Below are 25,441 nucleotides of genomic sequence, written 5' to 3'. Positions count from 1 at the left end.
TGTTGATGCAAAAAACACAACTTTCCTCTAAACAGACTAAGAGGAAATTGAAATTACAGTGGAACCATTTTGAGAGAATGTAGCCCAGGAACACAGATTTAAAACTACCTCAAATTTCATGTTCCTGCTGGAAGCAGTTTTGTGAAGTTTTACAGAACAAAGAAATGAAGACAAATTTAAGCTACATTAGTGTGCTTTATAAAGTACATCAGAGAGAAGGGTACAGCAAGGGACACTTTGCTGTAGTCTCAGGATGCTGCTAGCTTACTGCATTCATTCTTAAAAACAAGCTTTATAATCATTCAAAACAAATAGCTGTATTTTAAATACTCTGGGGAAACCTGGTAATGAGCCACGTCTGAAAGACCAATTGATGGGAGTTAAATTCTGAAAGGTTTTACTAAGCACAGTTCACACACAGAGGTGGGCAAGTATGCTGTTCTGCAGTGCTAGAAGTAGCCCAGGATGAGGCAATTACCCTCGGGACCTCAGCGTTTCAAGCTTTCCACAGTGCTGCAGTTCTAGAAAGTCAATCAGTCTCTGCAGACACAGCTTCTCTCCCGAAATTCTGCTTCACGACTTGTGAACACATTAGCAGTAAAATCAACTGTTATGCTATTACTTCAACAAGGAGAAAAATAGTTTAAAAAAACTAATAAACACACTTTTAGATACGGAAGCCTGGAGGCAGGCTGAGTGCTTTCTTTTTCTTTTACTTAATTTTTATTTTTTTCGAGACAGGGTTTCTCTGTGTAGCCTTGACTGTCCTGGACTCACTTTGTAGTCCAGGCTGGCCTCAAACCCACAGGGATCCGCCTGCCTCTGCCTCCCAAGTGCTGGGATTAAAGGCATGCGCCACCACGCCCGGCTCTTTTACTTAATTTTTGAGACAGGGTTTATCTATAAAACCCTGACTGTCCTGTGTAGATCACACTGGACTTGAACTTACGGAGATCCACCTGCATCTCCCTTTACTCGCTGCCCCCAAGTGCTGATATTAAAGGGGTGAGCCACGCTCTGCCGGGATGAGTTCTCTTTAAAATCCAAAGACTCCAACATTTGGAAAAACGTAAAGAGAACTTCCTTCAAAGAAATAAACATACACATATTTTAACTGCTCCCAATAATCTTGGTTTACCGAGAGGGGGGAGTGACAATGTGTGCACAGCAGGTAGTCAATCTCTCCTCTCGTGTCCACCCCCACCTTTTAGGACAAATAGCAAACAGGATTCGCTCCCTATTCAGAAAAGTCCAGACTACCTACGGAGTCGCAGACACCTGGAGGAACTCAAAACATTTTCAGGCTCTGCCCCTTCCCCCAAATGTCTCTGCGGGGCTGACGCCTTTCCCCACTTTGGGGAATGTTGGAGGCTTATTTAAGAAGGGAGGCGAGCCCGCCGGGAGAAGCGCCAGGCTTGCGGCCGGAGCACTTGTGGTTTGCGGGATTCTCAGGGTGACCGCGATGCGGGGACCGGGGTCAGACGCACCCGAGACAGCGCGAGGACGTGAGCTCAGGTAAGGTTCTCCCTGCCGGACTTCCCTCAGACCCACAGGCCGGAGGGAGAAGCCCCTTCCCCTCTGCTAGACAACCCCGGGGCGCGAGCACGGAGTTCGCACGCCGGTCCCTGACCACAGGCCTCGCGACCACCGGGACCGCAGGGCCGCCGCCGCCGCCGCCGCCTCGGCCGCGCGCAGCTTGCCCTTCTCCGTGGGCCCGCCCCTCGCCGCGGCTCCACCAATCGGCGGCCTCGTCCACGCGCCGCAGCTGGTGGGCGGAGCCGCGCGTCGCCAGCGTAGCGCCCGGTCCCGCCCCCGGCGCGGCGCTCATCACCCGCTGCGCCGCCTTGCCGCCGGCGGAGAAGAGCGGAAACCGCTGTCCGGAGCCAGCCTTCCGCGCCCCGTGAGCCGCGGTGCAGCAGAGGCGCGCGCCGGGACGAGCCTGCCGACGACAGCCGCTCTCCATGCCTGTGTGGTGCTGCCGCTGCTCCCTGGCCGGTCATTTCAGGTGACTTTCCCCCGGGGACGGGTCGGAGCTGGCTCCGCCGCGTGTGCTCCTCAGCCGCCGCCCGCTGGGCCGGCGCTGCTCGGAGCTCCGGGGACCCCACTCTTTTCTTGTCCCTGGACCTCCCGGGTCACGGGACGCCAAGAGAGTGGCTAGGCCGGTGGTGAGGCGGTTACATGTAAATGGTAAATCTGAAAATCTGCAAAGAGCCTCCTTTAAATTTTTATCTTTTAAAAATCTAGGAGCATAAGTTAACTGGCTTGAAGGGAAGTGGAGAAGAATGTGTCATGTAATGACAACGGATTGTGACTTACTAAGGTTGTTAGTAATTTTAAGCCATGTTGGGATGGAGGAATTTGCAAAATGGTAGTTTTATACTCAAATTATGGTGAAAGTTTCTCAAGGTGAGAAAGAAAAAAGTATGAATGAATGTGTGTTTTAAATAAAGTACAATTGACCAACGCTTAATAGAATTACAGAAAAAAGCCAAAGTACTAGAAAGTGGGTATTAACAGTGGGGTGAAAAAATGTTATGTTTAGTAAGGACTCCAGGACCTGGCTTTCCATGTGCGACTGTTAGAGAATAAGGATGTGTAACACTTCAGTTTTGCTTTGTTTTGCTGTTTGCTCATTTTATTTAATTTAATTTAATTTTTATTTATTTTTGCAAAATTAAAAAAAAACTGATCAAGAGTTGTTTAATGGAGGCGAGGCTCATAGACTTTAACTTGTGTGGATAGGATATTAATTTCACTTCCAAAATACTATTTCCTTCATTACTAATGTGAGCCACAAGTCACAGTATTTGTGACTGTCATCAACACAAACCATGGAGCTTGTTATATAATAGAAATAAATTGTATGTATTTAATAACAATCACAGAAGAGGTTACAAAGAGGTTGTGAGATGCAGAGAAAGCACAGACTCCTGCTGTAAATAGCAACAAGCTTGGTCGTCCCAACCTAGTTAGTTTGTAACAAGGCTTTAAATTCTAGATCCTGAAAAACTTTCATGTCATAGGCTGCTGGATAATAGCTTCCAGACAGATTGTTTGCTGTGTGCATAAGAAACTATTCACTCTGAATGTCTTAGAAAGCAGATTGTAGTGAGAATTCAAAGCCTCTTGGAAAAAACTATATTCCTTTAAGAAAATAAACCTCCAACACCTTGGTATACTGTTGAACAGTAAGGGGAAAGGTTGGAATTTGTACTCTTTGGCTGTGTGGTAAATGCCATCTATTATCTATATGCAGAGAAATTTATAGGAGGGCCGGGTGCATGCCTTTTATTATTATTATTATTTTTTTTTGGCTTTTTTTTTTTTTTAAAGACAGGGCTTCTCTGTATAGCTGTAGCTGTCCTGGAACTCTCTGAAGACCAGGCTGGCCTCGACTTCACAGAAATCTGCCTTCTTCCGCCTCCTCAGTGCTGGGATTAAAGCGTGGACAACCATGCTGATGCATGCCTTTAGTCCCAGCCGAGGCAGGCCTGGTCCACAGAGAGAATTCCAGAAAAGCCAAGGCTACACAGAGAAACCCTGTCTTGAAAAACCGAAGGGGGGGGGGGCAAAGAAATTTAGAGGAGAGAGTGAAAAGTATTTGCTACATTTTAGTGTTGGGGGAGAAGAAAGGGTATCTACTACATTATCATAGTTGAATGTATCATTGTGAAAATATGTCTGTTAGGCCCAGGGTGGATGTTTATTTATGTATTTAATTTTAAAGATTGTTTGCCAGCTCATTCAGGAACATTTGTAGTGGTGTTTTCATTCACTTATTTTTGCGTTGCTTGGGATGAAATGTAGGAGCCCTTGCTAATAAGCAAGTGCTTTCCCATTGCATTGACTGCCCTCAGCCACTCATGCTGTCCTTTGTACAGGGTTAGTGGAAACTTACTTTAAAACAGTCTGTGGTAACAGCTACATCTTGGGGTGTCTCCAAAGTCTGCATTAATAGGCATTGTGATAGAATTTTTCAAGGGAGAAAACTTCACACTTCCTACTCTGGAAATTAAAATGTGAGATTGCCTTTAGTTGGCACATTAGAACTCTCTTTCAGTGTAGCACCGTCAGTTTGAGAAAACATAGAATTACAGTTCTAATGCCCTTAGAATTAAAGTACAAATATGTATTTGATTATTTAATAAAAGGTGTTGCTGTGATTGAGTAAAAGTTTTTTATTATGCCTAAAATTATGCCTACAGTATATTTAGAAATTTTGGACTGTAGTGTTTAAAAAACAAACAAAAAGGAAGGCTTTCAAAATCATAGCAAGTGATCTTTAATGTCTGACTGTATGTGTGTGGTAACATTTTTGCATGTGTGCAAAATGCTCTTCTGTACTGATTCTGAAATGTAATTCTACAAATTTTGCAAATTTCTTGGTGCCATGAATAATGAAACAGTGGATTTAAAAAAAAAACTCAAAATAGTTGGTTTTCAATAGACTATTTATCAAGTTGGAAATCTAAGGACAAATGAACACTGTTCATATTCCTGAACTGTAGCACACATGAACTGTAAAGAAATGCAGCAACACCGTCTTCCTAATGTAGGTCGTGCATAGTTCCTAGTGAACTTATATTTCATTAGTGCTTTAGGCAAACCAGCTAGCCAGAGTTTGGGAAATGTATTGCCAGTGGTTTGCCACACTAGAAGATTAGCTAATGACTAAGAAATCACGAGTTGCCTTATTGTGTAATTCAGGTAAGATCATGTACAGAGACATTAGAGCCGCTAAACTTTGTTTTGCCTCTTCCTCCTCAAGTCTTAGGAAATACTTGAGTCAAAACTTCTTGAGACCTATACCAAATTCAGCAGTATTTCAGAGTACAAGATTGATGTACAAGAGTGAAGTATACTTGTATACAGCGATAATGGATAACCAGAAAGTGAAATTAACAAAATAGTTTCACTTAGCGTAAAAAAATGAGACACTAAGAGAGACATTTAACAAAAAATACAAGATTGTACATTGAAAAGTAGGAAGCCTTAGAAGAAATTAGGGTCTAAGGGTGCTGCATGAGGAAGTTACAGACCGTGACAGACTGAATATAGGTGTGGCTTCCCATAAGTTTACATGTTTTGCAGGACCGTAACAGTCAGAGTTTGTGTATCATACACTTGGTGTTGTCATAGGGATGGAAATAGCTGGCGCACTTCTCAGAACATCTTCCCCCAAAGCACGAGTGTGCAAACAGGTATAAGTATTTTACGTTCATGACCGAGAACCTGAATTGTTTTAAAGTAATACTCTTGTGGCTGAGCTACAGGTCAGTGCAGTTTTATAAAGATAAACTACCCTGCTTGCACAAACTGATTGATGGAGATTCAAGGGACCAGAGTAGTCTCGCCAAGGTTGAAAAGGCAAAGTTAAAGGATTCACTGTTTTTTAGTTTCAAAATTTAGTACAAAGCAGCAATAATCAAGAAAACTTGGCACTGGCGTAAACATAAGCATAAATCAGTGGGATGAAATAGGAAGCCCAGAAATTATTTTATTTTAAGTGAATTAAGTCTTTAATGAGGGCCCCAAAAAGCAGGAAATGGACATTAGTTTTAGCAAATGCCTTCTGTCAGATCTCTATAAACTAAACAATGAACTTGTCTACTTGCTCACATTGCACAAAAATGAAATGGGAATATTCTTAGATGAAATCAGTAAATATTGGTGGCTAGAAAATAAGCAGTCATCTCTTACTTATGACATCAAAAGCACAGCAACAGAATTAAAAGTCCATTGGGAGTGGCCAGAACTTAAAATGTATGTAAAGGTTACTAAGAAAGTGAAGAAATAGACTATCAAGATAGTAATGGTGCTTGCTGGTGAGCCTGCTGACCAGGGGGACTCCACATGGCAGAAGAAAAGTGACTCTCACACACGCAAATGCACAGACATCGTACACCATGACACACACAAAGGAAAAAACCCACAAAATGAGAGAAAATGTTTACAAACTACATATCTGAAGAGACTTGAATCCAGAACTTAGGAAAAAAAACCCCAAACCTTAAAAGATTATCTATGCTAAACTTAAAGCCAGGCAAATGATTTGGGGAGAGGAGGAGAGGGGAGGGAGGGAGGGAGGCAGGGAGAGAGAGAAGGGGGGGCATATGAATGAATTAGAATGAGAATAAATGACAAATACATGGAATGATGCTTAATATTATTAGAGAAATAAAAGTCAAAACTCCAGTGTAATGCTGTTGGGATAGTGGAGAGCCAGCGTGTATGTTGGTTAGTTGGAGGGGACGCTAATTTTCTAAAGGGCTGGAGAGATGGCTCAGTGGTTGAATGCTTTCTGTGCAGTTGTGAGGACCTGAGTTCAAACTCCAGCAAAACCAAGGTGTGGTTGTGTGTGCCTATAGCCTCTGGATTTAGGGAGGCAGAGACAGGAGGATTGCTGGGACTTGATGGCTGCCGGTGCAGCTCGGGATTCAGTGATTCCCTCAATCAGGGTAATAAGGCAGCGAATATCTTTGGAGCAGGGTGTCTTTGTCTTCTCGCCTCCTCCCTGCACATCGGCACACACCATCACACAACATGTGTGCGCACACAATGTACACATAAAGAATAAAAGCTAATAAGATAGTTGTTTCCCGAAATTAGTGTTGATTACAAAAAAGAGAATACATTGGAAACCATGGATTTATCCATGGGAACCTCACAAAAACAGGAAATGGATACTAGTCTCAGCCTTGCAGTACCAGGTGTGATTCTCTCCTGTGTAGAAGGCCTCAGGCTCAACCAGAAAGCAGTTTGTTCTTCCTAGAACAAACCTGCCACCCCTGGGCTAATGGGTACATCTTGCCCGGCCAGTCAGGAGTATACTTGCAGGGTCCACAGCTGAGTAGGGATGTTGACAGTTTCCCCTCAGCAGCCTGTGTGTCCCCTTCTGGCACTACGAGGGCTAGCCAGTCTGGAGGAGCCTTCTTTCCCAGTTACAGCTTGACTTCTTTTCCTGTGACCAGAGCATGTGATGTCTACAGCAGTAAGATCTTACCATCTAGTTCTGTTGCACTGCCAACAGCAGTGTTAATTACTTGCATTATTTTGGGGGCCTCTAGAGCTTGTAGGGAGAGAGAGCCAACTTCTGGGCATTGGGATTTTCAATCAACATCCTATGGATTCCGGGAGCCACTTTATTTACCCACAGAGTAGTGCTATTTTAACCTCTTTAAAATTTGAGTGTGTTGGTGGAGTGGTGCATGGTGGTGGGGAGTGGGTGTTGGGCATTAAGTATCCTCATATTACTCTATTCTGTCTTACTGAACCTAGAATGTGTACTTGGGAGCCAAGCTAGCAGCTACCAATCTCCATTGATCCTCCTGTCTCTACCCTCTCAGTGTGGAGATTTTAGGCATACAGGAACCATGGCTGGTTTGTTATGTGATGCAGCAATCCAAACTCAGATCCCCATAATTGCACTTGCAAGTTTGCACTGGTACCTCTTGCCTGCTCTTCTACTCTGAGTAGCTCAGCTCATCACAGGCAAGGAAGATGCTGCTAATAGCTGTGCCCATTGCCATTACACCACTGGCAAGGAGATCATTGTCTTCGACAGAGTAACAGACTGGCTGACCAATGCACAGGTCCTCAAGGCTTCTTGATTTTTCTTAGCTTTGACAGGGGAACTGGCTCTGGCTTCACCCACCCACCAGCTGATGGATTAGCTCTCTCTGTTGATTAAGTGAGGAAGTCCAAGCTGGAGTTTTTCTGCTGTTGTTGAGTCCGACCATTTAATCCTCCCCACCAATACCACCCTAGAGCACTCTGACTGTGCCTTCATGGTAGACAACGAGGCCATCTATGACATATGCCATAGAAATGTTAACAATGAGTGTCCAACTTACACTAACCTGAATAGTTTGATAGGCCAAAATTATGTCTTCCATCAATGATTCCCTCAGATTTGATGGGCTCTTGACTGTTGGTTGGTTGGACTGATGGAATTTCAGACCCAGTCTGGTGCCCCACTCTCAAATCCACTTCCCTCTGGCCACATATGCCCCTATCATCTCTGCTGAGAAAGCCTACCATGGGCAGCTTTCTGTGGCAGAAATCACCAATGCCTGCTTTTAGCTAGCAAACCAGCTGGTGAATTGTGAGCCTTGGCATAGCGTGCTGCTGCGTTGTTCAGTAGTGATGTGGTTCGCAAAGATGTCAGTGCTCTCATTGCCAGCATCAAGACCATCTAGTTCGTAGACTGGTGTCCCACTGGCTTTGACATTGGCGTTAATTACCAGCTTCCCACTGTTGTACCTGGTGGAGACGTGGCCAATGTCCAGAGAGCTGTGTGCATGCTGAGCAACACCCACAGCCATTGCTGAGGTCTGGGCTCACCTAGATCTAAGTTTTATCTGATGTATGCCAAGTGTGCCTTTGTGCCTGTGTGAGTGAGGCCATGGGGTGGGGGTGGGGGGCTCTCTGAAGTCTGAGAGAACATGGCTGCTGTAGAGAGGGCTTATGAGGAAGTTAGAGTTGAGCTGTTGAGGGAAAGGGTGAGGAAGAAGGAGAATACTAAATAAAATTTCACAAAGGTGCTGCTTTTACATTACATAATGTTTTGCCATTAAAAAGTGGTCTGGTCGGTTAATTTGTATGTGGCAATGTATGCATTTCATATAGTTACTGACTTATGCTTTAAACATGAATAATTTGTCATAAACCCAAGCTGTCCATTTCATTCATGGGTTTTAAATAAATATTCCCTGCTTCAAAAACAAAACAAAACAAATAAACAAAAACAGAACTTTAATAATGTCACCATTAACTGCGTTTAAGGGAATATTTTTCTTTTTAGAGCCAGGAAAGCTTATAGTACTTTGTACTATCCTGGGGTATTATGTTGGATACATATTGTGACTTTGTACTATCCTGAAGTATTGTACTAGATGCATAGTGTAACTTTGTATTATTCTGGGGTGTTGAATTGGATATTTAGTGTAACTTGATACTAGCCTGGGGGTATTAGATACATAGTGTAACTTTGTACTATTCTGGGGTATTGTATAGGATACTTAGTGTAGCTTTTTACTACCTGGGGTACTGTATTGGATTGTTTAAAGGAATAGAACTGATCAATTAGATATTAAAGAGGATTTAGTAAACTGACTTACATGGTCCAGGTAGTCCAACAATGGCTGTTTCAGGATGGATATGCAGAGAATCTGATAGTTGCTTAGTCCATGAAGCTGGATGTCCCAGCATTTCCAGTCTGGCATCAAAGTCCTAGAAGGTTCCTGGAGAGCTGTTGGTCTTCAGTCTGTGTTGGTGCCCTGAAGAAGCTGGTTCTAGTATTAATGAAGGAAGGCTGTAGCAATAGAATAGTAGATGAACTTGCCAGCAAGATGAAGGCAAACAGGCTAAAAAGCAAATTTCCTTTTATGTTCTTTTTTTTCTGGTTTCCTACTAGAAGGTGTGACCCACACTTATGGTAGGTCTTTATCCTTCAAAAATTTCGTCAAGAAAATTCCTCAGATGCAGTCAGAGTGACAGGAGATGTTAGCTATCATAGGTAGGCGGGAGCCTCTGGAAGTTACAGGGAAGTGAAAGCCCTGCTTGGAATTCTTTCCATTTATCAACACTGAAGATTAACAATTTCACCTTAGTCCTATGAAATAGCATCCATCATTTGGAAAGTCATAAAAACACAGGTAGTGTACTACGTTAACCCTTCCAGACATTAAATCTGTTGTTGACTAAAGATAAAAAGTAATTTGGGGATTCTATTCTGAAGTAGTCTAAAAATAACAGCATTGAGTTCAGAGGATGCTACATTTATTGAATGAACATGTCAGAATACTGAAACTAGTTTCTAGAGAGGCAGTTGAGAAATTGACATTAAGGTCTTTCCTTACTTAAAAATAAAAATGTATACACCTCATTTCTTTTACCAAAAAGACCCAGTTTTGTTTGTTTGTTTTTTTACAATAAACTTTCTTTAAAATATCTGTGATTAGATCTGTCTAAATGCTTTTTTGTGGGGGAAGCATAGTTTCTCTGTATAACGCTCTCTGTTCTAGAACTTTGTAAAGCAGGCTAGCCTCAAACTCAGGAATCCACCTGCCTCTGTCTTACAAATGCTAGGATTGAAGTTGTGTACCACAACTGTCCATTTGGGGGGCGGGGGAAGGAGGGGAAACTAGGCCTTCCTAAGTATCTCAAAAGAATTACAAAATCTCAAGTATAATTCTGTCTTTGGTAGGTAGGAGGAGCTCTGTGTGTGTGTGTGTGTGTGTGTGTGTGTGTGTGTGTGTGTGTGTGTCTGTCTGTCTGTCTGTCTGTCTGTCTTAGTGTCTTAGAAATATACATATTTGGTTATATTTTCTAGATGGGATCATCCACTGGCCTGGAGCTTGTCAAGTAGACTGGACTGGCTGACCAGTAATCCCCAGGAATCTGACACAGGGCTCAGCATTTTTGTGTGGTTCTGGTGATCCCTAGCGTGGATAAAAGTTTACTCAGTAGTTAACTTGCTTATAAGATACTAAAACAAGATAAATGGCTACTTCGGAATTGTGAACTTAAATGATATACCATTGAAAGCATTATGCAACTGATGGATAATATGAGAAAGAATTGAGTTTATAAAACCTGTATTAACTATACATTATTTTTTTAAACTATAGTGACACTGAAACTGAAGGAGAGATTTTTAATTCTTTAGTACAATATCTTGGTGATAATTTGGGGCCAAAAGTTAAAGGGATGCCATTAGTTGAAGAAACTTCTTTACTTGAAGATTCATCAGTAACTTTGCCTGTGGTAATAATTGGTAAGTTATTGTATTTTATTTCTTAGAGCTAGTTAGCTGCTCTTACTACTGTTGTAACTCTAAAATGTGTATGTTCTTACATTTATTGAAAATGTTCCACACCTTAAAATAGAAGCAGTTTGAATGCTCCCAGCACAAATAATTGATATGTATCTGAAGTGATGTATATGTTACTTTGATCTAATTACTATTGTATATATGCACTAAAATGCCACACTTTGCCTCACAAATATCTATACCCACCATGTGGCAATTAATAAGTATCTTAAAAGAACAAAAGTAAAAGGGGATGCTTCTGTGACTGGAGGCATGTAATAAAGGGCAGAATTATAATGAAGTAGAAAGTTGTTTAATATGCTAAAATAACCATTACCAAATCTTTGGAGAAGATGTGGCTTATATGAAACAGAGTCCGTGTTGGAATGCAATAGCTCTTTTCTGCATTACTGATAGTAGCCGTTAATGGTAACCAGGATTTTTAGAGTTCTGTGGCGGTCGTTATGTATTATTATTGGATCTCAACCCTATAGCTCTGTGATATTGGTTACCTATAGACACACTTATAAACAGAACGACAACTTGTACCATTTGAAATTATAGTGTTATGCAGTAATCTTTGTAATTATTATAATACCACTGATATCCTTTGTATCACCTCAAAAGATAGGATGTACAGCTATTAAAATTTAGGTATTCAACAGTTGAGATATTAAAAATTTTTGATATTTACCTGCTATTTATATTTTTAATCTAATATTCAGACTTGAGGAAATCAGACAAGACCTGTCTGAAGATAGCATTTGGATTTTTGAGACAGGGTTTCTTTGGGTAGCCTTGGCTGTCCTGGAGTCCTTTTTGTAGACCAGGCTGGCATTGAACTCACAACGATCCGCCTGCCTCTGCCTCCCAAGTGCTGGGATTAAAGGCGTGCACCACCATGCCCGGCTGCTATTTGCCTTTTTAAGTAGTTTTAGAATAGATATTCGAACAGTCTTGCCTTCAGTTGTGTAGGTCATCCTGTGTATAATATTATTAGATTTCAACCCAATTATAGCTCTGTGGTATTGGTTACACTGCAGTTGGAATTGTATTAAATCTGTAGATCAGTTTATGAACAATCAATAATTTTTAGTCTTCTATCTATGAACATGGACTATCTTCCCATCTTTGTAGGCCTTCTTAAAGTTAGTTCTTTAGTCAGATTTTGTAGGTTTTTTGTGTAGCTCATATATATTTTGTTAAAATTATGCTAAAATATTTCTTTTGACATAAAGATAAATGATAGTATGGTTTTTATTTCAAATCCCACTTTTTTCATTGCTGATGTAAGAAAATAATTGACTTTTGTGTATTGACTTGTATCCTACAGACGTGCCATAATTGTTTGTTATGAGGTCTTGAGGGGTCGATTCTTGGGAATTTCTATGTAGATAATCAAGTCATTGGCAAACAGCACAGCATCTCTGCCCCTCCCCCTCCCTTTTCCCAGTTTGTGCATCTTTTCTTTCATTCCTTCCAGCCTTCCATCATGTGCAGAGTAGGACTGGTTTTTTTTTAGTTTTTGTTTCTTTTAACATGTTCTTTGTCATGTTGAAGTTTTCCGCTTTCAAATATGCTTCATGCTTTTTAAATTTTGGATAGCTGCTGGGTTTTGTCAAACTACTTTTCTTGCATTGCGTTTGTGGATATTACCACATGCATTCTCTTCCTTTTTAAAAGGTATTTTAAAGTTTTTTTTACATCTGTTTTTGTCGTTTGCTTACTGATGTAATTTGCATATGGGTCCTCCAGTCCCCAGCGCATGTGGAGGCCAAAGGACAACTTGCAAGAAGTGGTTCTCCTCCTACTGTGTGAGCCCCAGAGGTTTAGCTCAGATTAATGAGAAGGGTGGCAAGTTGCCTTTACCTGCTGAGCCGTCTTTCCTGCCCATTGTCTTAACTTATTTTTGATTCCACATCAATTGTGATAAAGAAGTAACCAATGAAAACCTTTATTTCTCAAGAACAAGTCATCCGAGACAACTAATTTTGGAAGTCAGTAGCATCGAGATTTTGAAAGGCTTAGAGAGAGAATGTAGAGGTCCAGCTTGTGAGAGCCAGGCTCTCATTGGCTGGGGGAGGAGGAACACGTGAGGGGAAGTGCGAACCAATCAGAAGACCAGCTTATATCATTTTGCTGTTTTAAAAAACACAGGAAATGGACCTTCAGGAATATGCCTTTCGTATATGCTGTCAGGCTACAGGCCGTATTTATCAGCTGAAGCAATACATCCAAATACAATCCTACATAGTAAGCTAGAAGACGCGAGACATCTCTCCATTGTTGATCAGGTATTACTTGTCCCAATAATCAGTTTTAAAAACATTTTAATGCTAAAACAAGATTAGCTTTATGTATTTCTTGTTGTAAATCCTTCATTCCAAGTAATGCTTTTTCTATTTATTTTAACTTTATATATTCTGATATCATATCGAAATTATATTGAATTTTTGAGCAAAAAATACCAAATTGTTTCCTAATGGAGATTTAAAATTCCATATGTGTCTGTGGGTTCATGTTTATTGAGAACATGAGTGTGTACATGCGTGTAGGCCACAAGTTAACCTTGGGTGTTGTTTCTCAGGAACTGTCCATCATGGTTACTGAAATGAGGTCTCTTACATGCCTTAATCTTACCTAGGCTAGTAAACCAGAGAAGTCCTCATCTCCTCCTCCATGGTGCTGTGGTTATAAGCCTGGGCCACCATGCTTGGCTTTAAAACGCAAGTTGTCAAGCCTGTGAAGACAGCACTCTCAGCCTTGCGTCGGAGGGTTAAATGTTCTCTGTGGTGAAATCAATTTGGGAAGTGCTACCTGTACACCCTAGCTGACATGTGTGTGCCAAAGGCATCGTTGGCCTTTATTGTTTTTTTTTTTAACCTTGTTTTAAACCCAAACATTGCCTAGGTTTATTTTACTAAGGAATCTAATATTAATGAGCTCAGGAAAATACATGTTCTTTAACTCTCTGGGAACCACTGACTGGTCATGTCCTTTAGTAACATAATTGTCTTGGCTTTTTTCAAACTAACGTTTTTTTCCCTGCTCTGGTTCAGGACTTAGAATACCTGTCTGAGGGACTTGAGGGTCGGTCATCCAATCCGGTTGCAGTACTTTTTGATACACTTCTTCATCCAGATGCTGACTTTGGGTATGATTACCCTTCCATTCTGCACTGGAAATTGGAACAACATCATTATATCCCTCACTTAGTTCTTGGTAAAGGCCCTCCTGGTGGGGCATGGCATGTAAGTATGTTATGCACATTTTAGTGTATATTGAGGCATTTATTATATATTGCCTTAATAGAACCAACTTGAGTTGTATTTGTTTTGTTTTGTTCAAAACAGGGTTTCTCTGTGTAGAACTCACTTTGTAGACCAGGCTGACCTCAAACTCAGAGGTCCACCTGCCTCTGCTCCCAAATGCTGAGATTAAAGATGTGTGCCACCATACCAGCTTGCAACTTGATTATTTGTAGGGGGCGCGGGGGACTGGGCTGTTGTAACTCACTCTGTAGACCAGGCTGGCCTCCATCTCAGAGATTCACCGGCTTCTGCCTTGAGTGCTGGACTAAAGGTGTGCACCACCCTGCCCAGTTTAATTGCAGTGTTCTATCATGTGTACATTATAGATAGTTAAGCCAGATTTTTATTAAAAATATAATCTTTGAATAAACATTTCTAAACTACCTTATACAAATTGTGTAGAAAAATAAAGGGGATATATTTAATAGAACATAAAATATTATTAGTTTAAAGCTTAGAAAAATCTTCCAGGAAATTTTGAAAACCACTATCTCCTATTTCCATGTATTTTTTTTTTTAAAGATATATTTACATTTTATGAGTATGAGTGTTTTGTCTGCGTGTGTATTTGTGCACCATGTGAAGTTAGAAGTGAGAAGAGGAATTGGAGTTACACATGGTTGTGAGCTGGCGTGTAGGTGCTGGGAATCAAACCCTGGTGCTCTGCAAGAACAGCCTGTGCACTTAAACACTGAGCTATGTCTCCAGCCCCTATTTCCATGTATTTTCAAGATTAAAAAAAAATGTAAATGAAAGGTTTGATTTGAACAAAAGACACTTCTCACAGTTCAGGAGCCTGTGAAGTCCTGGAGTGAACCCCACTGAGCAACTCTGTCTTAGTGTTCTACTGCTGGGAGAAAACACATGATCAAGGCAATTCTTATGAAAGAAAGCATGTAATGGAGGCCTTGCTTATAGTTTCAGAGGTTTCCTACATTATCATGGCGGGGAGCACCGTGGCATGCAGTGAGGCTTAGTCCTGAAGAATCCACAGGGAGCAGGAAGAGAGAGTGACACTGGCCCAGCAAGGGCTTTTGAAACTTCAAAGCCCACTCCCAGCTAGCTACCTACTGCCTCCAACATGGCCACAAACTCCTAATCCTTCCAAAAAGGAAACAACTCCTGTCTAAGCATGCAGGTGTATAAGCCTTGGGGGGCCATTCTCATTCAAACCACCACAGTAACCGGACACTAACCATTTGCCCTGAGCAGCTGCTTAAACCTTGCTATTTACTGAACAACAGTGAATGATGTATGAAAATCTACTTGTAAAGCTGCCAAGCAGGGACACTAAGGATAGTGTGTGTGTGTGTGTGTGTGTGTGTGTGTGTGTGTGTGTGTGTGTGTGTGTGTGTGTATGTATTAGACCAGGCTGGCCTCAATAGATATATTTCTTAATCAGCCTAACCTAGCCCTAAACTCCCAGGGTAGCAAAGATGATTTTGAACCCCTGGTCTTCCTACCTCTACTTCCCAAATGTTGGAATTTCACATGCTGAGGACAGCACAGGGCTGTGTGTATGCTAGGCAAGTACTCTATCAACTGGGCTGAGCCCTAGTCAAGAGAGAGACAGACAGGCAGGCAGACAGATAGACTGACTGACTAGTAGGTGTGACCTCTGTCTCAAGAGCACTGGTATTCACCCTAAATTACATTGTTAGGATAATGTCATTGGTCACAGAAGCACAGCATTCATGGCCTGAGGCTCAGGTATGCAAATACACACTCATTAAGTACAAGATTACAGAGGCTTAGAGATCTTTGAGCCTTGGAGACACTGGCCTGTTTTAGAAATCTGAAACATTGGAGTAACCCTGGCTTGCAGAGTTTATTATCTCCTCACTGGTTCAGTTTCTTCGAATTCTTGAAGGACACTGATGACCTTTTTCATTAGGCTCTTACATCAGCTTTTATCTTGCCTGGAATATTCTCTTTTCTAATGGTACATCTCCAAAACCTGTTTTTATTTTTGAAGAAGTGCCATTTCATATATACTCGGACAATACTTCTGTCACATTTGCCCCTTTTAGAACACTGCTGTTCCAATGACAGCAGGCATTCATGATATACACATCGCATAGAAAAGTTCAAGATCAGACTGGCATATATGAGGCCATGTGTTAAAAATTTAGATAAATGAACCAGAGATAAATGAGACCATCTCAAAAATTATGTAAGTAAATGGATAAAATGTATTATACATCCATTCTCAGCGCTGGGCTGGGTAGAAACAGGGCAAGTTATGAGAACACAGCCATTGTGTACCAGAGCTGAATGGGATTGGTGATTGGGTAGGCCCTTTGGCACTTAGCTTTTTTGCTTTATTTTGCTTGAAGCAGAAGTAGGGTGAAAAAGCTTGAGAGGCTTACTTCTTTGATAACATTAACTCCAGTACTGAGTCTGTTTCTTAGGCAACCACTGCTTACTTTTCTATTTTAAGAAAGTGATTATATTGTATCCAGCCTCATCCAGATTTCAAAATCATAATTGATAGAGAAAAGCGGTTTTCTGATTTAAAAAAAATCTATGAAACAAATACCGAAATGAAAAAACAAAAATTTGGAAATTAATGAACATTTTTTTATTTTATTTAAAGGAGTGGAAGTATTGATCCATTCTTTAACATGTATATCTTAATTGTACTGATCAAAGATGAAAGCTAGTTCAGTAATTTGTTTCATAAATATATGACTATAGGTAATACCAAATGTTGAAAATGTATGAAAGTTTTATTTAGAAGCCTGGTGCTGTGGTGCATGCCTGTAATCCCAGCACTCATGAGGCAGAGGCAGGTGGGTTTCTGTGAGATCCAGGTCAGCCTGTTCTACAAAGTGAGTCCAGGACAGCCAAGGCTACACAGAGAAACCTTGTCTCAAAAAAAGCTAAAAACAAAACAAAACAACAACAACAAAGTAGAATTTTAAAGGAAATATACTCCAAATCAGAAAAATAAGATACTTGGATTTCTGAAAGCTAGTGCTGTAATTTGTTTCATAAATGTATGCCAAGTATAAGACCAAATGGTGAAAATATAAGAAAGTTTTATGAGAATGGTTTTAAAAGGAACTATACTACAAATAAGAAAACAAAAGATCCTTGTATTCTGAAAGTGGCTTAATTCACTTAACAGGATTATCTCCAGTTTCCTATCATGTAACTTTTATTCTTTATGTCTGAAAACAAAATCCATAGTATTTATTATATAGCATTCCTTCTCATGAATTCTTGTGAATATGTTTTTTATGATCTGAATTTATATATAAATAAGATGTGTTTGGTTTCAAAAGGTAATACTGCTTTTTTTTTTTAAACTGTACTTTAATCTAGAATATGGAAGGCTCTATGTTGACAATCAGCTTTGGAAATTGGATGGAGTTACCTGGACTTAAATTTAAAGACTGGATGTCTAGCAAACGAAGGTAATGACTGACTATGTTAAAAATTTTTGATGTATGAAGGAAAGGGGACTGTGAGAAGTATTCACAGTATCTGTGACTCCTGTATTCGATGAATAGAAATATACTTGTTAAATAAAATCTCTTTTGTGAAGCAGTGATTATGAGCTGGTTTCCAATTAATCTATTCAGCTATGTGTACACAAGGAACTGTTTATAGGAGCCTTCCTGCAACCCTGTTAATCAGGATTTATCTTTCATATTAAATCACTCTTACTTTCTCATATACCTATGCATTATTTCCCAAACTTGTGTCAGTTTTTGAATGGGTATGTGATTATTTATGTATACTTCATGCGTACATACCTAAAGTAGTTTGGTTTTTTTTTGGTTTGCTGTGGTTTTGGTTTCTGGAGAGAAAGACTCTGCATATTCTTGGCAGGCCTGGAACTCACAGAGACCTGTCTGGCTCTGCCAGAATTATTAAATTTGCTAGGATTAAAGATGTACACCACCACATCCAGGAGGGGGTTTATTTTTGATATGTAATGAGTTTGTTATGATTGGTCATGTAGAATGATAAACAAAAACATTGGATATGGCTGGCTACTTTTGACATGAAAGTAAACATTCAATTATAAATACTTTAAGTAGGACTGAGAAGTTTCTTAGAAGAATACAGGTCTTATTCATTTTGGGGGAAAGAGCATACAATTCAAAAGAAGTGTAAAGATCCCTATCATTTTCAGGTACATGTACAAAGTAGGTTTGAATTACTAACACAGAACATCTAATTTCACTACTAATGAAAATAAGTTCAAGCAAGAACTTAATCTTTGTTAGAATAGATGTAAAAGTTTGAATTATTGACATCCTGCTAGGTAACAACTGTTTAATCCGTAAAATTTTTTTTTTCTTAATTTTAAGAGCTTTCAGGCTTTTGGATCTAGATCATTGAGGTGGCACATGGCTTTGATCTCAGCACTTGGGAGGCAGAGGCAGGCAGGGCTCTGTGTTCAACAGAGCAAGTTTTAGGACAGCCAGGGCTACACAGAGAGGCCATCTCAAAAAACAAAAGATCTAGGTCATAATGAATTTAATTAAGATTAAATTTTCAGGGGGCTGGAGAGATGGGCTCAGTGATTAAGAGCACTTGCTTTTTTTGTTTAATGACTTACTTATTTTTATTTCTTGTGCGTTGGTGTTTTAGCTGCATGTATGTCTCTATGAGGGTATCAGCCTGAAACTGGAGTTGCAGATAATTGTGAGCTGCCATCTGGGTGCTGGAAATTGAACCTAGGACGTGGAAAAGCAGCCAGTGCCCTTGACGACTGAGCCATCTCTCCAGCACCAAATATCTATTTTGTTTTCTTTTGGGGTTTTTCTTTTTTGTTGCTGTTGTTGTTTGAGACAGCATTTTTCTGTGTAGTCTTGGCTGTCCCGGAATTCTGCTCTTAACTAGAAGCATTTATCTTTCTAAATTAAACAGAGGATTAAATGGTGTGTACCATGGTATCCATCTTCGTGCTGGGATCTTAACCTAGGCACTGTTAATTGCTGAGGTATTTGTCTAGCCCCAGCCCCACCCCTTGCACTGTAATTTGTTAATGATATAATCTAAGTAATTACAGTTGTAAGATAAAATCTCATTTTTGGATATCTATATTTTAATCCACTTATTAATTGAAAGTGTATCAAGCAGTCCCTTCTCACTTGCTTCCTTTGATCCTGGACAGCTTTACTTCTCTTTTCTGGTCACTTATATATAAATACATGCTTTTATATACTAATAGTCCAGGAACTACTGCGACTGGTCAGATTTGCTTAATATGGTTATTGCAGTGCATCCGTTTTCCTGTGGAACTTCTTTACTTGTTATGTCTCTGGGGGAAAGGTTTTTTGTTTTTTAAAGATGCATTTATTAAGTATACAGTGTTCTGCCTGCATGTATGCCTGTACAACAGAAGAGGGCACCAGATCTTATTATAGATGGTTGTGAGCCACCATGTGGTTGCTGGGAATTGAACTCAGGACCTTTGGACAAGCCAACTGTGGTCTTAACCTCTATGCCATCTCTCCAGTCCTAGGAAATCTTGTTGTTTTTTTTTTTGTTTGTTTGTTTGTTTGTTTGTTTTTGAGACAAGGGTTCTGTGTACCCTTGGCTGCCCTGAACTTGCTTTGTAAACCAGGCTGGCCTCAAACTCAGTGATCCGCCTGCCTCTGCCTCTCAAGTGCTGGGATTAAAGGAGTGCGCCACCCATGCCAAGCTGGGAAAAAGGTTTTATATGCTATGTTTTATCTGTTTTTTGTGCTAGACACTTAGGTTGGTTCTACAGCTTGGCTGTTTTGACTAGTGCTGTAATAAATGCTGATGTGCAAATATAAATATCTCTGTGACATGCCAGCTTGAAGCCCTGTAGATAAATACCCAGGAGTGGTGTGACTGTGTCAGGAAGATCTAGTGTTTGTTTTTGAGAGCCCTCCATACAGATTTGTGATGTGACGAGACAGGATTGTATACTCTACCAGCAGTGTCCCTTTTACCCACGTCCTTACTAGCATTTGTTGTTCCGTGTTTTGCTAATGCCTGTGATTCTGACTAGGATAAGAAGACCGAGAACAGTTTTTATAAAGCATGAGGATACTTTTTAGCTGATATTGTCTTGAAAGAACTAAGATATAAAAGCTTGCTAGCTAGAGAAAAAAACCTGAAACTGAAAGTGCTGTCTTCATAGGGTATTTTTCCTTTTCATCTTACAGGAACTTAAAGGGGGACCGTGTTATGCCGGAGGAAATAGCTCGCTACTACAAGCACTATGTAAAGGTCATGGGTCTTCAGAAGAATTTCCGAGAGAATACTTACATAACCTCTGTGTCAAGACTCTACAGAGACCAAGGTGATACCAGTAGTCAAGACAGAGATATTTCAGCACAGTGTTTACAGAACCAGAAGTCAAAATTTATCAAGAGAAACTGGGAAATCAGAGGCTATCAGCGGCTAGCAGGTGGTTCTCACGTTCCCTTTTGCCTCTTCGCTGAGAATGTAGCTCTTGCAACAGGGACACTGGATTCTCCTGCCCATCTGGAAGTTGAAGGGGAAGAGTTTCCTTTTGTGTTTCATTCAATGCCTGAATTTGGAGCTGCTATAAACAAAGGGAAGCTGTGTGGCAGAGTGGATCCGGTGCTGATCGTAGGTTCCGGCCTTACTGCAGCGGATGCTGTGCTCTGTGCTTACAACAATAATATCCCTGTGGTCCACGTGTTTCGCCGACGAGTGACTGATCCAAGCTTAATTTTCAAACAGCTTCCCAAGAAGCTGTATCCTGAGTATCACAAAGTCTATCACATGATGTGTACTCAGTCATACTCCGCAGACTCAGATCCTGTGTCTGATTATACCAGTTTTCCTGAGCACCGTGTGCTTGCCTTTAAGTCAGACATGAAATGCATTCTTCAAAGTGTCTCTGGATTGAAGAAAATATTTAAGCTGTCTGCAGCTGTAATCTTGATAGGGTCACATCCTAACCTATCTTTTCTGAAGGAACATGGGTGTTACCTAGGCCGTAACTCAAGCCAGCCAATAACATGCAAGGGTAACCCTGTGGAGGTTGATGCATACACCTATGAATGTGTTAAAGAAGCCAACCTTTTTGCTTTGGGTCCTTTGGTTGGAGACAATTTTGTTCGATTTTTAAAGGGAGGGGCATTGGGCGTTACACGCTGTTTGGCTACAAGACAGAAGAAAAGGCAGCATTTGTTTGTTCAAAGAGGAGGAGGAGATGGGATAGCTTAAAGTTTACGAGTCATTTAAATGGACCCTTATCCATTAAATAATTTTAACAGTGGTTTGCAGTGTACTGGCTTGAATTAACTGGGAGAGCATCCAGCTGTCACTCTTCTAAAGTTAACAAAGCTTGGTATCCAGAGTTGTATTCAAGTATATCAAAGACGTCACTCAGACAAATCCAAACACTGCCAACGTGGTATGCTTCATGCTTTCATTTAACCAGACGTTTTTTCTAACCTGGCATTTATAAAGCCCATCACTCAGACAGAAAGCGTATTTGATACTGGGTCATCTTACTGCTCAAGGGAGGTTCCAAGGGCCAGCCCCACCAGCTTCCTCTGGAGCTCACGGGGAATCTAGGCTTATGACGCTTACACAAGCTCCCAAGGGTTCTGTGTGTGTCCACTGACGTTTGTAACACACTGGTCTAAATGAAAATGGGCCATAAATATGTATGCTGGGTAGGATAGGAGGAAGCATTTTTAACTCAGGTTTTATTTATTTTGAAATTATCAGTTATATAAACCTAATTTATTACCAAATATGATGGTCTTTAAAAATATTTTTACTGTTGAAACTTTGATAGGTACTTGATATCTTTAACTTCTCATAATTTCATATTTCAATAATGCTGGCATCCAGGAACCCACTAAGATGCTTTTTAGAGATTTATTCTCTGTTTAGCCATTATAACATCTAATGAATCTGATTTGCAATTCAATAAATTGTGGACGGAACTACTTACCATTGTGTCAATACTGAGTTAATTTCTATTAATGAAACAAGATTTGGGGCACGGTATGTACTAAAATTAAAATGCTGTCTGGGTATTGCCAGAACAATTAAAGGTTAGTGTGGAAAATCAGATTGTGCCCTTTTCCACTCTCAAAGTGATTACTGGAGATCTGTAACAGTTACTCATTTATACGAAATGACACAGCGGCCCACACTGGTTATTAGGCTTCTCTCCTCTAACAGTCATGATTGATGTATGCACGAACTGTGGAATGTATTAGCGTTAAACAATGTCTGTCAGAGTTCTTTGGAAGTTTTCAAAAGTTGTTTTAACCCTTGTGTGTGTGTGTGGTATAATTTTATTTAGAATGTACTGACTGGATTTCTGTTTCCAGTTTTCTGAAAACACAAAAACAGTAGACTACCTAGCACTGAGTGTCCTGTTGCCTGCAGTGTTGCGTGCTCATGACTCAACTTCTAACAACTAATCACACCGGATAAGCTTCTGACTCCTGATAGCTATTAGCTGTGTCATGACTGTGAAGTCTACTGCTAGCTCCTTATTAAGACTGAACTGTTCACAGCGCACCTTCACACCGTCAGGAGTCTCTTCCCTGCCTGTGCTGCTTTAATGTCTTTGGTACATCAAAAATATCAGAAAACGTAATTTCTGGGGTAAAATGAGACTGGTTGGCATTCTCTTCTATCTCAGGAGACTGTTCTAATTTAGCAATTGTAATTCCTGGGGTGGGGTGGGGTGGGGGTGAGCTTACACATTTTAAGAATAATGCCAGAGAAATTCACGAAGTCCTTAAATAAGCCTGGTATATGAACTCCTCCCAGATAAACTCCAGCTTCCCACAACTCCACGGAGTATCACAATCAAGCATTAACTCTGATGTACTCTCCTCTTACACTCTTATCAATTAATTGATTAACTTCTGTGCCAAAATTCCATTTAATTTGTAGTCTAGACTTTTTAAAATGAACTAAGTACCTGACTTCTTGCATGTGAGTATTCTTATCTTATGTAAGATACAGACCATACTAAAAATTGATGAGAGAATGCGCAAAGTCTTCTGGTGAGAATTAAAAACAAGCAAACAAATGGATGAACAGGCAAGGGCAGCACAGCCACAAGTGCCTTGGAACCCCTAAGATGCAAACTGGTGGTACTTTTCTATGCATAAACATGAGAACATTAGAGATTGTGAAAAAGATTGTAAAATATGGATGTCTTAGTTAATGTTGATATAAAAATTATGACCAAGGCAACTTACAGAAGCAGCAATTTATTTGGGGGTTATGAATCCATCACTGTCGTGGGGAGCTTGATGGCAGGCAGACAGGCATGGCTCTGCAGCAGCAGCTGAGGACACACGCCTTGATCCGCAAACAGGAAGCAGAGAGAGCTAATTCTAAAGTGATGCGAACTTTTGAAACAGCGTTCTTACCAGAGCGACACCTAATTCCCCCAAGAGCCACCAGCTGTGAACCAAGTATTCAAATGCCCAAGGCTGGGATGGGGAAGAATCAGTCACACCAATGCAATGGCATAGTCAAGAGGAAGTGGTGCAGCCTTCTAAATCCATTTTCAAAACAAGCTCTGGTAACTCCTGTTTGTGAAATGGAAGACTCAGATTGAAAGAAAATTAGACTACATTTAAACTTCACATTGAAGGGTCATTAGCTCAATGAGATGTGTTCACACGAATGAAAGAAGACTAACGAGGTGGTCAGGTTTTCCTAAAAGTACTTAGAATCTGATTGTTGAGAGGAATATACTTAAAATCAAAACCTAAAATTTCAAAATTTAAGACAAGTAATATGAGTTAAAGCATAAATAACAGGAAGGCGGGTGGAAGTATAAGGTATGTAGAGTACACGTTAAATGTTGCTGCTCATGTAAAGTGGACAGTTACATATTCTTACATTTGCTAAAACTGATGAAGCTACAAAACCAGTTCAGGAGACTAAATGAATAGTAAAAGGCTGAAATGCAGAGGAGAAACTGCGCACTGGAATAAAGCTGTCACGTAGCCAAAGCAATGCAGGCTGAAGTAGTTTCAGGTACAAACATTGAAATATGGTCTTAAATGACCTACAGGACCTAGAGCAAATTAATCCCTAAGTATAAAGAAGGGGATAATGGAAACCAATGAAGTAATATAGAACAAATAAAATGGCCTTCAAAATATTAATAGACTTGACATGCCCTTAACAAGACAGAAAAGACGAACAAAGTGCTAGTAACAAGAATGGAAAAGGAGCTATCAGTGCATCTATAAATGGAGAATGTAATAGGAAAGCATGCGAGAATGGATAAATTCCTTGAAAGACAAGAAATGGAAAGTCCGAATATCTATGATCAAGCATAATGCTTGGCATTGTTTTAATAGTCAATTGATTTAATAAAATGAGAGAAAAGGCAGAATAACTGGGACAAAATCAGAATTACAAGTGCATATGTAAAAATCTGAGAAATTATACAAATATTAGAATTTATATTAAGGTGAATTTAGCTACTTACAGGGTTCCACATTCATTATGCAAAAATTTTTCCCATATACAAGCAATGTACCATTAAAATGAGCTTTTTGGAAGACCATTTACAATGTCAAATTACTAAGTACATTAGAGTTCAGTTTAGAACATAAGCCTCACAGCTGAAATAACAAAAGAGTCGAAAGAAATGGGTAGGATAGAAAGAATTGAGTAGCTACATAGATCGGATATTTTAAAGGTATAATTTCTTAGTGGGGTGTACTGGTATACTCCTTTAATCCTAGCACTAGGGAGGCAGAGGCAAGCAGATCTCTTGGGGCCAGCCTGCTCTGCAAAGCGAGTTCCAGGATAGCCATGGGTACACAGAGAAACCCTGTCTTGAAAAACCAAAACAAAAAACAAACTAAAAGATATTTCTCTTAACTGATTTCTAGTACAATTCCAGTTAAAATCTGTTGTTCCCACCCTGCCCCACCACTCTTCACAGCATTAACGCCTGTGGTTGGGCTTCACTGAGCAGCTCTTCAGTTGAGAGGAACTTCCTTTGAGGTGAGTGTACATCACTGGCTGGTGCTAAGGTGCCTGGAATGCCTTATTTGCCTTTGTTCAACTTCCTGTTGAGAAATTGCATGTGCTTGCTAGACTGGACCTTAAAAAGAGAGGTTTAACCTGACTGCAGTTATGTGACCTCTGGTATAGGCAAAGGTGTGTGTGTGTGTGTGTGTGTGTTGGGGGCTCTGGTATAGGCAAAGGGGGGTATGGGTGTGTGTTGGGAGGCATATAGTCTCAGGGAAGGGGAAGTGGTCCCTACTACAGCTCTGGAGATTTCTGGGGTTGGACATAACCATGACCCCCAGTTCTGCTCAGGGATCAACTCTTCATGGTTTCACAGTAA

The 25,441-nt window shown here is 40.4% G+C and overlaps 2 protein-coding genes and 1 pseudogene across 3 annotated transcripts; all 3 read left to right on the top strand.

The window, feature by feature from the left end:
- On the top strand, positions 1-1,904 carry LOC311606692 (uncharacterized protein; the record flags this gene model as incomplete). The annotated part of the gene is made up of 3 exons (XM_084798038.1): positions 1-1,515; positions 1,636-1,793; positions 1,888-1,904. Exons 1-3 carry the CDS (start codon positions 1,157-1,159, stop codon positions 1,902-1,904), a joined length of 534 nt encoding a protein of 177 aa, XP_084654164.1. The 5' UTR covers positions 1-1,156.
- OSGIN2 (oxidative stress induced growth inhibitor family member 2) lies at positions 1,822-25,441 on the top strand. The gene is made up of 6 exons (XM_084789494.1): positions 1,822-2,005; positions 10,632-10,777; positions 12,971-13,107; positions 13,873-14,064; positions 17,452-17,543; positions 20,280-25,441. Exons 1-6 carry the CDS (start codon positions 1,962-1,964, stop codon positions 21,310-21,312), a joined length of 1,644 nt encoding a protein of 547 aa, XP_084645620.1. The 5' UTR covers positions 1,822-1,961; the 3' UTR covers positions 21,313-25,441.
- On the top strand, positions 6,121-10,625 carry LOC311601775 (tubulin alpha-8 chain-like; annotated as a pseudogene). Its single transcript has one exon. The product of its transcript is annotated as a tubulin alpha-8 chain-like (transcript).

The sequence above is a fragment of the Acomys minous genome (genome assembly GCF_964271855.1).
Source record: "Acomys minous genome assembly, chromosome: 1".
Lineage (NCBI taxonomy): Eukaryota > Metazoa > Chordata > Mammalia > Rodentia > Muridae > Acomys > Acomys minous.
This window is presented reverse-complemented; position numbering and strand designations above follow the sequence as displayed.

What these genes read in the sequence shown, in the direction of transcription:
- OSGIN2 (XM_084789494.1), top strand. Translation starts at nt 1,962, where the DNA reads ATGCCTGTGTGGTGCTGCCGCTGCTCCCTGGCCGGTCATTTCAG. An exon ending in TTTGCCTGTGGTAATAATTG is followed by an intron (nt 10,778 to 12,970) that starts GTAAGTTATTGT and finishes TAAAAAACACAG; the next exon opens with GAAATGGACCTTCAGGAATA. An exon ending in TGGATGTCTAGCAAACGAAG is followed by an intron (nt 17,544 to 20,279) that starts GTAATGACTGAC and finishes TTCATCTTACAG; the next exon opens with GAACTTAAAGGGGGACCGTG.